This window comes from Nuphar pumila, chromosome 7, assembly GCF_984573655.1.
Source record: "Nuphar pumila chromosome 7, dmNupPumi1.hap1.1, whole genome shotgun sequence".
Taxonomy (NCBI): domain Eukaryota; kingdom Viridiplantae; phylum Streptophyta; class Magnoliopsida; order Nymphaeales; family Nymphaeaceae; genus Nuphar; species Nuphar pumila.
In genome coordinates, this window is record NC_143255.1 from 95,743,319 (window position 1) to 95,758,231 (window position 14,913).

Below are 14,913 nucleotides of genomic sequence, written 5' to 3' on the forward strand. Positions count from 1 at the left end.
AACTCCATTCTGGTTATCCTAATAATGTCACCTAAAGAGATGCACCTCAAATTTCATATATACTAATGAAAATGCACTCTTTTCCAAATTATTTTAAATTTTTGTTAACAAGTCTGGATGTTTCCAATCAGAATCGATGGACAACACACACACACACACAGCAATCCCATACATTTATGTCCTTGTTCATTTTTTCGGGACATAGAATGTTGAAACTAGAAAAGGTCATGGATCAGAGCTAACGTATTCCGTTACAGAATTTTAAGATAAAAGTCCCTTTAAGGTTTCATGAAATCAAAATGCAATACCAACATTATGTACACAAACTAGTATATGTATGTGCCATTAATATTAGGTAGTTCATCCTTGGAAAAAAAAGGTCATTTTTCAGTTGCCATGCCATATCAACTTCTAAGCCAAAGAAAAAATTTGAGTGACAAGCTTTAAGACCATCAGCATAGACATAAATATCAACCTTGGACGTGGAGGGTATCCCCCTGCTTGCCTATAGAAAAAGATGAAATTTGAAGCAAATCAAATATGCATAAAAGCTCTAAATGTCATGTCAACCAAGGAATTGTCAACAAAATACATCATCTCAGACATGCAGACATGGAGAAGATAAAAGGCTTTGCCTCATCAAACGCTGGGCATGAAGAATTTCCTCCGAAAGTTTGTCTAATTTCAAGTTCAGTGGCCATATATTTCAACTTATACGCGGGATTCCTGTAAAATTTCTAAATAAGTAGACAGGAATGCCAAGATGTCAGAAAACATGCAACTAATTAAAAAAGTTTCTCCATAAATAAAACTTGACAACATATAGAGGATCTGCCTTTCTGGGTTCCTCTTCAAGATATCACAAGATTTTTCTATTGTCATTGCCACCAGCAGATCTCATTCCAATTAAAAGCTTTTAGGTAAAAAGAAAGAGACTGCACTTCTACATATCAAACATTATGTACAACCCAGCTTCCTCTTCTCAAGCCTAAAGAATTGGGTTCTGCAATTACAGTCATAGCAATCCAGATGCAGGTACATAGTGTACCTGTTCTAGGCCAGCAACAGAAGGGAAGCTTCTGAAGAAATCTGCATCTTGTTTTGGAAAGGGACAGAAGGCTTCATTGTAACTTGGCTGCACGTGTTGGGCAAAAAACCAGCTTGAAGAACCCAATTTGAGAACCTCCAGTAGAACCCATTCTGAACGCAAACAACAGTTTTTTTTTTGTGGCAACTCATTGTATTACCACCATCTCCGGAAAAGGTATAAACATCCGTGGAGTGGTAGACTCAAAAAGTTCATGCTGTATTTATGTGCAATAATTATAGAACTCCACATGTTAGTTATCCTTTTTTTTCCGACCTGAAAGTTCAAACTTGTGGGGAAGCTACAGGCTGGTTTTCCCTCTAGAAAAAAATCTACTGATACCACGTGCCTGTTTATCAGGTGTAGGGAGTGATGATGAAGGAGAAGATGATTTGGAATGCCTGTGTTTTGGGTGATTGGAGCTGATGGGTGACCGTGTGATTGGGCTTCCTTCTGTGTCTGATGAAATCAATGGGGCATTGTATGCATCCACACTGGATTCACAATCTGTTTTGGGTATGATGGAAGCTGCCAACCCTGTCTCATCAGGCTGGGATTCAGGAGAGTCATGCATACCATGAAGTTCAAGAATTTCAATTTCATCCTCTAAACAGACTCCATTTTCATGACATTTGTCAATGATTGGAGTGCCTCCATTCTCCGCAGGAGAACGCAATGCTTTAAGTTGCCTTCCAAGGAGAAAGATGGTCTCTTGGCACTCAGCCAATTTCACTGCTGCAGCTTCTATCTCTCTTTCCTGCAAAGAAAAAGAAGGAACAAATGTCTTATTTGTATATAAGATAACTGACCTGATCCCTTCACGTGAAAAAATGAGGCGTTCTCAGTAAGAAGATAAACTGGTATTCACCAATACATATAAGAGCTACTAATCATAAAAGATCAAATTACTTATAGACTATGTCACATGGGTGCGGGTGCGGGTACAGGTACCGGTGTGGCTCAATTTCAAAAAATTTGGACACGGGGACATGGGTATATATATGTATATATATTTTTAAAAAAATATATCTAAAGACTGCTCTGCACAGTCTTGCTAAAGACTGTTTCTGCTAAAAGAAAGACTGTGCAGCTGCACAGTATATATATTTTTAAAAATATATATAAAAGATATTTTTTTTAGTTTTTATACATTTTTTGTCCTAAAACATGGACAAAATAGATTCGGTCAAAGTTGACTGAGTCCAAAATGTGGACGGACTCGGTCCAGGTGCGTTGACCAAGTCCGACACCTGTTGACCGAGTCCACCCCGTGTCCGAAGCCGCACCCGTGTCGGGGCGTGTCGACGCAGGTGTGTCACCTCCCAAGCCGAGTCTGTGTGACAGCTTATAGAAGAGATGAAATAATCATGAAGGGATAAAAAAATATTGATGGATTATAACAACCACCCAGATTTTCCAAACCTCATATTAAGACTACATTGCAAAATCCTGCGCCGCGTCTAAGCAATGAGATAGACGTCTCATTTTCAGTTGAGAGACAGAGATTACCCCTACTAAGAAAATGATTAAACTGATGAGGAACAAGAGTAGTGGCATATTCAGAAAATATGAATTTGCAAACATAAGTCTATGGTATCAATCATCCTCTCACAACACACCATTATGTGCTTACTGAAGTGTTGGATAGTGATTTTCCGATTGGCAAATCCTATTAGGTAAACAAAACTTAGATAAGATGGAACACAAAGTTATATCTGCTTCTTTGTGGTATTGGAGTCAAGTTTCTACTGAGAAAACACAGAAGCATGAGCGCTGAAAACATCATAGGCCCCCGTCAGAGCACATAAATTGGCAATAAATGAACTGGACAAGTGTCAGTTTGCCAAACACTGTTGAACATTGAGTAAAGAAACAAGTTTCAGATGTCACAACAGCACAGCATGCTAGAAAGAAATTTATTCATCACAAATTAAATATATCAGGACTATAAGCCACTCTACTTGGTCTTCATAGACAGATCTTTCAATCCAGAACAATACAATGATTTTCTCCCATAAACATGGAGGAAAAAAAGGTGACACAAAATTAGAAGGAAAACCAGGAAATATCCCAAAAGACATCCTAAGATAAAAAAAATTATCCAAAAAAATCTTAGAGGAAAAATTGTTTTGAGCAGTGACATACCCCAAATGAAAGAGTAAAGAAGCTACAGTAAAAAAGGAGCACATACATCAAGAAGCCACTCACATTAAAACTATTCAACCATTGGTGCTATATGAAGAAGGGTAGAAACATATGAGGTTATCCAGAAAAAGGCGAGTATGTTGGATGCTGGGAAAATCCAGATTCAAGCCCACAAACTTAGAAACCCAAAATAATAATAAAACAGAAAAATATTGAATAATTCTTTCCTTGTATGGCACAAGTATGACTCATGGCCACACCAACACCTGTTGGTAAGAAACATGCCATGGTACAGAAAATAACGCACCCTTGGCACGGTATCAGCTGTGCCATAGGTGCAGCATATATCGTGCCCATGGTGCAGTATCACTGCACCATGGCATTATAGTGTGTCATTATGGTGTGGCATTCCATGACACACAGACTTCACTTAGCATGTGTATCCCATGTTGACACAGCATGACACTCGGACACTTCATGGACAAGACATGACATTTAATGGATATAGTCAAACCAGTTTCACACAGTCATCATTGTTTAACTTTATCCATTTTCTTTTATGATTTTATTTACTTATTTCGTATTCACTTGAGTTCTTTTTCTTTTAAAATTTGTCATAAATTATATTACATTTCAATTTCAACTTACTTTCATCATTTGATGTTTCTAATCAGTGATTCAGAATTGTTGTTTTGTACACACATTCACACACATGCATACATTTATGTGTTTGTAAGGCCGTGTCTTATTCAAGCCCTATTTTTTGGAAATTATTGTATTGTATCAAGCATATCTACATCACGCCCCACTCCCACATCCCAATCCATGTGACATAGGTGGCATTATGGTGAGGCTATATAGTGTGGCACCTAAGTAACAGGGACTCGGCAAAGCAGGTGCCGCACCCGCGTCGACGCGACGCAGGTGCACGTGCGGGTGCGGCACCGGGTGCGGTCAACACGACCCTGGGTGCGGTCAATGCACCCAGGGTCATTTTCGTCCACATTTCGAACGTTAAAAAAAAACTGATGAAAAGGAATGATTAGGGCAAAAAAAAATTTTGCCCAAATCACTCCTCTCCTCTCCCGCGCAACTCAGCTCGAGCCCTCTCCTCCCGACGCCCCGACGCCCCAACGCCACCTCCTAAGCTCCTCCTCTCCCTCGTCGCAGGTACGTCCCTCTCGCTCTTTGCTTGTGTCGGTAAGGGAGGGGTCGAGCCCTCCCTGCACCCTCTCTTTCTCTTGTTGGGTCGGCAGGGGAGGAGTTGAGCCCCCCCTACGCCCTCTCGCTCTAAAGGTGGTTCGACAGGGGAGGGGCTGAGCCCCCCCTGCTCCCTCTAATTTCAGGAGGGGAGGTGTCGAGACCCCCCCCTGCTCCCTCTGGTTTCAGCAAGGGAGGGGCCAAGCCTCCCCTCTCGCTCTCTTGCTGGGTCGGCAGGGGAGGGGTCGAGCCCCCCCTGCTGCCTTTGTTTTCGGCAGGGGAGGGGCCGAGCCACCCCCCCCCCCCCCCGCCCCTCTCGCTCTCTTGTTGGGTCAGCAAAGGAGGGGCTGAGCACCCCCTACTCCCTCTGTTTTCGGTAGGGGAGGGGTCGAGCCCCCCCTCTCGCTCTCTTGTTGGGTCAGCAGGGGAGGGGCCGAGCCCTCCCTCTCGCTCTCTTGTTGGGTCTGCAGGGGAGGGGTTGAGCCCCCCCCTGTTCCCTTTGTTTTCTGCAGGGGAGGGGCTGAGCCCCTCCCTATTTTCAGCAGGGAAGGGGCCGAGCCCCCCACCCTGCTCCTTTTGATTTCAGGGGAGGGTCCAAGCCCCCTCCCCCCCCCCCCCCCCCCCCACCCCCTCTCGCTCTCTTGTTGGGTCGGCAGGGGAGGGGCTGAGCCCCTCCCTGTTTTTTGCAAGGGAGGGGTTGAGTCCCTCCCTGTTTTTTGCAGGGGAGGGGCAGATCCCCCCTCCTTGGTGATTTTATATCAAGATAATGTCAGTCTGTATAATTGATTTAAAATTTTGAATGTATTTTTTTGTGTTTTCAGGATAAAAATGACGGATAAAGGGAAGGGACTTGCGTCATCCTCATCCCAACATGTGAGTTCTGCTACTAGTTTTGCTGATAGTTGTAGTGGGATTGATGATGTGGGGCCACTATGGGTACATGTAGATAAACTTGCAAAAACTAGAGAAGGAGGTGGTGGAAACAAGAGATTTCGATGCAAGCTCTGCGAAAGAGATTTTATTGGGTCTTACACAAGAGTGAAGCTCATTTGTTGAAGATACTAGGACATGGCCTATGTCACATGGGTGAGGGTGAGGGTGCGGGTGCAGGGATTCGGTACTTCCAAAAAACCTGGGTGCGGGGGTATGGCAAGGGCAAAAATGTAATATATATATAAGGGGGTCCGGGGGTTCCCCCGACGCGGGTCCCGTTCCCTCACCATTAATGCCCGTCATGATAACCCACCGTACTGCCCTCTTGTCAAGTCCCCTCACGTCCCCTGCCCCTTCACATCGCCACCCTACCCCTTTGTTGATCGTAGACCCGCTTCACGAACTCCCTCTCCCCTCTACTTAAACCCCGCTCCCATTTGATCTCTCTCTCTCTCTCTCTCTCTCTCTCTCTCTCTCTCTCTCTCTCTCTCTCTCTCTCTCTCTCTCTCTCTCTCTCTCGACATTGGTCGGAACACCACCATTCGCTGCCACCGCACGACCAACGCAGCCTATATCCACCCTATTCCTCTATTTCACGACACACTCCATCGCCTGAAAACCCCCCTTGAGTGTAGCCACCAGCATCCACCATCTCCACCCACTGCACCGGACCCAGCTGCTCTCTTTGGATTTTTGGACGCCAGTCCCCGCCAACCCGATGCCACCCACTGCCATTAATCGAACACCACCGAGTCGACCTCCTCCCCTATGTCCTCTGTTTTTCAGCAAGGAGGGAGGTGCCCCATCTGTTGCTCTTCTCCTTTTGAGATCCCGCCGGACAACAGAGAGGCTGGTGCCACCGGTGCCCCTCTGCTGCCCTCTGTTTTTTCGACAAGCCGAAGGATGTCGCACCTCCCTGCCTGCCCCTTTTCCTGTTACGGACGTCGAGGCTGCAGTGTTGTCGTTGTAGGCCCTGTTACCGCGCAATAGTACCCATAGGCGTTGCATCCTTTTCCCCGCATGTTGGTCGTGACCCCCGCTGAGGCCAGAGCCCGACCAGCCGAGCTCACTCCATCGTCATCATGACTGTCTCCGTTTGTTGACTAACAGGATACTCTTAGTTGCACCTCAGCCAAGAGCGAGTCGACACCCCCTGCTGTTGCAGCCACCGTACGGCTGATGCCTCAGGATTCATGCACCTCAGGCATTGTGCACCATATCGGAACCGCAGGCGCTGCCTTGCGTTTCACATCATTAGTGCTCTGGAGTGTCTTCGTCGTATTTGGATCATTGGTAGACACATTTACTTTCGCAAATTTCAAATTCTGTAAAAAATCTACGCTAACTCTCATATTTCAGATTTTTTTTTTTAAATTCCTCAGCCCATTTGGCAAATGTTTTTTTAAAAAAAATCCAAAAAATAGACAGAAATGACCCTGGGTGCGGTCAACGCACCTAGAGTCGGGTTGACCGTACCTGGTGCCGCACCCGAACCCGCGCCGAGTCGCGTCGACGCGGGTGTGGCACCTTGTTAGCCGAATCCCTATTACATAGGACATCCCTATTACATAGGACATGGCATTTCAGCTTGCAGAAAAGTTGACGAGGCAATGCGAAGACAATACAAGAAAATACAAGAAGAATATGAGAAGAGAAAGGCAATGGCCAATTCTTGTGCAGTTAGTGTGTCATTTGCAAGCCACCAAGAAGATGCTGAAAAAAAAAGTCAATGTAGGAGGTAGAGGAACGATACAAGCACCATTCAATATATATAGAAGAGAAGAATTGGATAGAAAAGTTGAGAGGTATTTTTATTCTGTTTGACTCCCATTTAATGCGGCTAGAAATCCTTATTGGAAGGATTTAATAACATCCTTGGCAAATTGTAATTTGATTGGTTATGTTCCTACAAGTTCAGAAAAAATACGAACCGCACTTCTTCTAGAAGAGAGGGCAAATGTGGAGAGGTTGTTGGAGATTAAAAAATATTCATGGGAGTAAAATGGAGTTTCTATTGTGTTTGATGGATGGACATATATTCAAAGGTGTTCATTAATCAATTTCATTGCTTGTTCGCTTAGTGGCCCAATATTCTTGAAAGCAGTTGATGCATGTAAGGAATATAAGAATGCAGAGTAATTGAAGGGATTGTTTATAGAAGTGATAAAAGATCTGGGTGATCAGAAAGTGGTACAAATCATTACACATAACGCTCTAGTTTGTAAAAGTGCAGCGTTGAGTTTGGAGAGTGAATACCCTCATATTTTTTGGACTCTCTGCGTAGCACAGAGCTTAAATCTAACCCTAAAGAGCATCTGCAACCCCAAAGAAGAAAATTCACAAGCATATGCTTTATGTTCATGGATTGAAGATTTAGAAAGAAATGTCAAAAGCATTAGGAATTTTGTTGTTAACCACCATCGTGCTAATGCTATATTTAATAGGCATTCTGACTTGAAATTGTTGGTCGTTGAAACACGTTTTGCGTCCATCATTATGATGGTGAAGAGGATTAAAAGAGTGAAGATTGCTTTGATTAACATGGTGACTGATGAAAATTGGACATTCTATCGTGCTGATGATGATATCAAGGCTCAAGAAATTAAAAAATTCATTTTTAATGATGAGTTTTGGGACAAAGTGGTATACTTCCTTCAATTTACGCAACCTATTTGAGAAATGTTAAGAGAAGTTGATAAGGATGAGTCCATGCTTCACAAGGTTTATAAAATGTGGGATAATATGATTGAAAAAATACAAGCTATAGTTTTCAAGCATGAAAAAAAAAATCCTACATTGGATTATTCAGATTTTTTTAATCATATTCATTCAATTTTAGTCAGAAGATGGGATAAGAGCAACACTCTTTTGCATTGCATGGCACATTCTCTTAATCCAAAATATTATGCAAATAAATGGTGGGCTGGTGGTATTGGTCGTGTCCCTCCAAATTTAAACCCAGAAATATCAAGACATAGAAATATGTGTATGACAAGACTTTTTTCAGAAGCATATCTTCTACGTCAAGTCACACAAGAGTTTGGAAAATTTTCATCTTCAAGATTATATGGACCGGCATTATTCGCGAAAGAAGAAGATAATATAGATCCTATCATATGGTGGTCAACATTTAGATCAGAAACACCTCTTCTCAAACGTCTTGCATTAAGATTGCTATCGCAGTCTGCTAGTTCAGCTTGTTGTGAAAGAAATTTGAGCACATATTTTCAAATCCACAACATGAAGAGAAACAAACTCACCAGCAAGCGTGCAGAGGATTTAGTATATGTTCATTCAAATCTTCGATTACTTTCGCGAACCAATGATTAATACAGATACTAATTTGATCTCTTAGTTATTTGATTAATTCTTAGTTTTTCATTTAAATATACTTGTATTGTATTTAACATTTTCAAATTGGGCTTGTAACGCAGACAAGGAACATCCAAATTTTGGGATGTAAACCCAGAAAAGTGTGACTTCGAGGGAGAGCATGATTTCAACGTAACAAACATGGACTTAGCTGAGCCCAGTATTCCTTCTAATGATGCATTTGATGATGAAAGAAGAAAATTATTAACATTCATTACTTCATCAGGATATACTTTGGTATGTAATTTAGTTCTTTTATGCTTTACTTATTTGATTGATATTTAGGTTGATTTATGTAATTGCTTTAATTATTTGATTGATAATTTGATATTTAGGTTGATATATTGCATGCACGATGAATGATATTATGACAATGTTAATTGTTAAATGTTAAACTATTAAAACTTCAAAATTATATATATATATATATATATATATATATTTACATTTTTGCCCCTGCCGCACCCCTGCACCTGGGTTTTTTGGAAGTGCCGCATCCCCACACCCGCACCCATGTGACATAGTGTGGCACTATAGCATGGCACATAGTGACAAATGTTTTTATCGGCAATTTCTCGCTTTTCAAAAACTCGCGAGAAATTGAAAAAAATCATAAATCTCGCATTTTTTCTACAAAATCTGAGCAATAAAAATATATAATTTTTTTATAAGAAAATATTAATAAAACTTATTTAAAAATAAAAATACATGATTTTTTGTGATAAATATCCATTTAAAGCGTACATATTGCATTTAAATCGCGGTATATATGTTTTTTCATAAATCTCGCAATATTTTGAAAATCTTGAGAGAAATTATCATTTTAAACTCTCAGGCAATTTCTCGCGATATGTGTCACTATGGCATGGCATTATCATATGACACTACGTTGTGGCACTAGAGCATGGCATTATTATGCAGCATTATGGTGTGGCATTAAATTCTCAAAGCCCCATAGATATTAGTGCCAACCCCTCATTTAGTGGCAGTTGGGCCTTTGAAGAGTTTTTTTTTTAACGTGTATCCCAGCGAGGGTTACCTTGCAAGACATCCATAGTGCATGCCCATGCTAGACACCCTCAAGTTTTCAACCACTTAGTTTAGACCAGGGTTACCGGAAGCGCCTAACTAAAAGGGGAAGCGCGAAACATCGCGCTTCTGAAGCGTGGGGGGAAGCGTCCCCCTTTTTTGGGAAGCGTGCTTCCCTTTAATGGGGGACGCGCTTCCCTTTAATGGGAAGCGCACTTCCCATCACGCTTCCTCCTCGCTTCTCCTGTTTTTTTCAATTTTTTTGTATTTTTTATTTTTTATTTTTATTTTTTTCGCTTCCCCCTCGCTTCCGAGACACTTCCTAGGTCGCTTCCGAGACACTTCCCGAATCGCTCCTAAGTGGTCCCACGCTTCCCCGCTTCCTAAAATTTTGAAAGTGCCTCGCTTCCCGCTCTCGCTCCCGCTTCCCGTATCGCTTCCCGCTCCCGCTTCCTCAACTGGCAACCATGGTTTAGACCTAGTGATATGATATGATTTCATTTTTTTTTCAAGGAGCTTCCGCCTTAGACGAACCTCACTAGACAACTATGCACTTAGCATCAACTTTAACAAAGGGCTACTGAAGCTAGAAGTAAGCACTTTTTCCCCATTTATTTTCTATACTTTTCCTTTATTTCCTTAGTTCTCTAGAGTTTGTTACTTTATTTCTAGGTTCATAGTTTTCCTAGTTCTGTTACTTTCAGAATTTCTAAGTTCACAATTCTTTTAGGGGTGTAGCACTCTTGGGTTTTCTAAATCTTTAGTTTTATATAATTTACTGTTAAATTGCGGAAGAGAGTGGACCTGAATTGAAGGTCGTCCACAGTTAAGCAGAAAATCGCCACAAACAGATGGTTTGATCATAGCCTCTAACCTTTCATTTTTTGTTTCTGTATTCTAGATACTATAATTCTATGCACTTTCATCATCAATAGAACCGGCCCCTAGGGCCCTTCTTGTAATCCTGAAAGGGGGCTGGATTGGGAATGTTCAATGGAGAAGTGCCCCTTCAACTCAAGGGCTGCATCCCTTGGAATCACAATTACTTGTTTCTTGAAAGACATGCAACCGTTCCCTCTCCAACAATTACCTTATGGCCATATATTCCCAACATATCCCACTTGGCCACAAAGGGCAATTTGTACTATCAAGCTTGCTCCCACTTTTGGGTTTGCATTTTTACACTTTTATGTTACTTATATGCTAGTCACGCATTCTGCATATTTTTCTTACATACTTTTATTCATAAATATTGGAGTCTTCACCAACTCACATGCCTTAAAAGGTCATTTGCTATAAATTTTTCTTAATCAACTTTCATATCACATGAAAGTAAATAATCCACTGCTACCTGTTTTTCATTTTCATAACATACATAAAACAAAGGGTTAATTATCTAATTAAGAGACATAACTCACATAATATGGAATTATCTATTATATTAGTTATTACACTAATAATCAGCAATGTTTTTCTCATATACATGTGAAATTTTATGTGCATCCAAAACTTGTCATTCTATGCATGAAACATATTTTTTTCATAATATCTTGAGAATAACTATTTTCAAGATATATGTGTTTTCATGTTAACATGCATGTTAATGATTGAGACTCATTCGAATACACTGGATTTTTCATAACATCATGAGATCTTTTGCTAGCATATCACCATTATGATCTAAGTCATGTCTATCGTATATGGATATATGAAACTTTTTAATCATCATTTTATAATAACCCTTAGTGCAAATAATACATCAAACTTATGCATTCATTATCTTAATAGAGCAAACAAGCATATACTCTTATCTAGAGTACCACCATGGTGAATTTTCATCATGTTTTTGCTTATACATCATATATCGACGACGTTGTCTTATCTCATATAATCAATTTTTCATGAAGCTTATATGTATAAATTGGACAACTAGGGTCTCCTATGACTTTTTCATGACCTTAAGACATATTATGTCAATATTGCACATAGTCTATATTAAGTCAGGATAACATACCTTGATTAGTGAGAAACATCACTTGCAGGGATCCACGACAAATACACATCATTTTTACTGGTAAACCAAACTCTCACTATCCATGTGCACCGCACAAAACATAAAAACAAAATCAACAATGTGTGCATTTTCAAACATGTACTTTGTCTTTATCACATATTTATAAAATATGTTCTAATCAGACCTATCATTTTTTGATCATTTTGGATCGATACATATCCATATTCAAATCATCATGAATTGGATTATCCGATCCATCTTGCATATCATGCATTAACCTTATGATATGCAATTAGCTTTTTGTACAACAAACTATTTAATGAGCTTAATTCATAATGATTATTTATAATCATTTTCAAACAAATATTCACATGAAAAATCAAAACTAAATTGTGCTCACTTTTTCCATGAATATTAATTTATCAATGCAAAGTATCACGTGTCAAAACACAAGTCCTTTGATCAAAATCAATTTTATATGAATAAGATACAAACCTAATGAGAGATTATTTTTCTATCGCATCATATTGATTATGTCAAAAGCTATAAGCTTAGTTTTATGTCTCTTAACATATAAAAAATCACATGAACGTTTAAAATATTAATTTAAATCCATATATTGATCTAAGAGCAAGCTTGTTGGATTCAATTCATATCATAATCTAGCTTGATATATTATCATCAAGCCAAACAAGATAGGCAACAAGTTTATTTAAAAAACAACCATATATCATACATAATTTGACTATCGTCTAAATTCATATGATTACCCCCTAAGTCGAATGAATATAATACCATATCCAGGCATAAAACATATCCACTTGGTTATGCATTCAATCATGAGTTATGTAGGATTTTGACTATAGTCTAAATTCATGTTATTATCATACCCATGGGTTATAAAATTCATTGAGATGTCATCATCAAGTTAAAATTTGATCTTCATGCAAGGATAGATAGCTCACACAATCATAGGTTATATAGGATTTAATCATAGTCCAAATCCATTATATATGTGGATCCAAAAATATCCAACAAACAACTACTCAAACTCATCACATAATTTTGTATCAAACCATGGACCATTCAAAAAGCATAACCCTCAAAATATTTTTGAATCTCATTATGTTATTTTGGATTTTACATATATCAACTTGAGATATTATTATCAAGACATTCAGAATAGGCTTGATACAAGCACCGAGTTAAGCAATTCTATAGATCTAAATGTAATGAAAAGAGGCGGAAGCACCAATAGAGCAAAAGGTCACTCTTTAAGAGTGACTACTAGAGCCAAGAACACAAACACCAAATGTGCACACACACAACTCACAAATATAGAAAATGACTTAAAGTCATAAGTTGGATTTATTGAAGAAAGGAAGAGAAGGGTGTAAAAACCCATACATTCAAGAGGGGAACACCTCCTCTATTTATAGAGGAGGAGGGCACAAGAAGGGACCACAAGGGGGCTCCCTTGTAGTCGTTGGGAGCCCCCAACGGTCAGAAATCTGACCGTTGGGGCCCCAATGACTACAAGAGTGGGGCCCCTTGTGGTTCAAACAAAAGACAAAAAAAGAAAAAAGAAAAAAAGGGAAAAAAGGAAAAAGAAAAAGTAAAAAATATAAAAAGTACATTTTGTAGTTTTACAAGAATACCCCTATCGGGTATTTCACTAAAATGAATATGTATATATATATATATACATATATGTATATATATACTTATATATATACGAATGTATATATATATAAGTATATATATATATATATTTTAACACGCCCCCTCAAACTTTACGGGGAGAAGACCGAAAGTTTGCTAAGGAGGAACATAAATCGTGGAGTTGGGAGCGCTTTGGTAAAGAAGTCAGCTAGTTGATACTCTGAAGTGACATATGGTAATGAGATAGTCCCTCTGAGGTATTCGCCTCGAACATAATGGCAATCCATTTCGATATGCTTTGTCCGCTCATGAAAGGTGTGATTGCTGGCAATGTATATCGCACTTTGTTATCACAGCAGAGCTTGGTAGGAGTGGAAATGAGGACGCCCATGTCAGCAAGGAGACTTCTGAGCCAAATGATTTTCATAGTTGTCATTGCCATAGCCCGATACTCAGCTTCAGTAGATGATAAGGAGACCTTCTGCTGCTTCTTGCATCTCCACGAGATGAGAGATTCACCTAAAAAAATACAAAAACCCGTAATTGAGATACGATCATTGGGATTTCCTCCCCAGTCAGCATCAGTAAAAGCAGTCAATTCAAGAGATGAGGAAGAGGATAAGAAGAGTCCCTTGGAGATGATATTTTTGATATATCGCACAATTCTCATTACGGTTGCCATATGAACCGTGGTAGGTGCGTGCTGGAACTGGCTCGCTGCATGAACCGCATGAGCTATGTCAGGACGGGAGATGGATAGATAGGTGAGGGATCCAATTAATTGACGGTAGGGAGTTGGATCTTCAAGAAGAACACCATCTTCAAGTCTTAGTTTTGCATTGATAACTTCGGGAGTCTCAACTTTCTTTTCATCAGATATTCCTGATTTGGTACAAACTTCAGCAGCTAACTTCATTTGAGATAAGATGTATCCATGTTCGGAATAAGCCACTTCAATTCCTAAAAAATATCGCAAATAACCAAGGTCAGACATATCAAAGGTATCTTTTAGCATAGACTTAACATCATTTACTCCATTTTTGTCATTCCCAGTGATGATCATATCATCAACATACAGCAGAAGCATGATAATGGAGTCACCTGTCCTTTTAACAAAGAGAACAGTGTCAGTATAGCAAGAAGAAAAACCTAAATTGATTAATATATTACTAAACCTGTCATACCAAGCTTTAGGAGCTTGCTTAAGTCCATATAAAGCCTTTTTTAATTTCAAAATTTTTTCATTTAAATTCATACCTGGAGGTGGTTCCATATAAACTTCTTCATTTAAATTGTCATTCAAGAAGGCATTTTTAACATCAAGTTGAAAGATAGGTCATTTTTTAACAGAAGCTATAGCAATAAGGGCTCGAACACTAGTGATTCGAGCAACTGGGGCAAAAGTTTCATCATAGTCTACCCCATACTCTTGGGCATATCCTTTGGCAACCAACCTAGCCTTATATCTTTC

At 39.6% G+C, this 14,913-nt stretch overlaps 1 protein-coding gene across 2 annotated transcripts in view; it reads right to left on the reverse strand.

The window, feature by feature from the left end:
* Positions 1-1,217: 1,217 nt before the first annotated feature.
* Positions 1,218-14,913, reverse strand: part of LOC149832535 (filament-like plant protein 4) — a 47,851-nt gene continuing 34,155 nt past the window's right edge. For both annotated transcript variants that reach the window (XM_090012495.1, XM_090012496.1), the window contains exon 6: positions 1,218-1,844. In XM_090012495.1, coding sequence (XP_089868621.1) covers positions 1,389-1,844 — 456 coding nt within the window. In that variant the 3' untranslated portion in view covers positions 1,218-1,388. The remainder of the gene's footprint in view (positions 1,845-14,913) is intronic.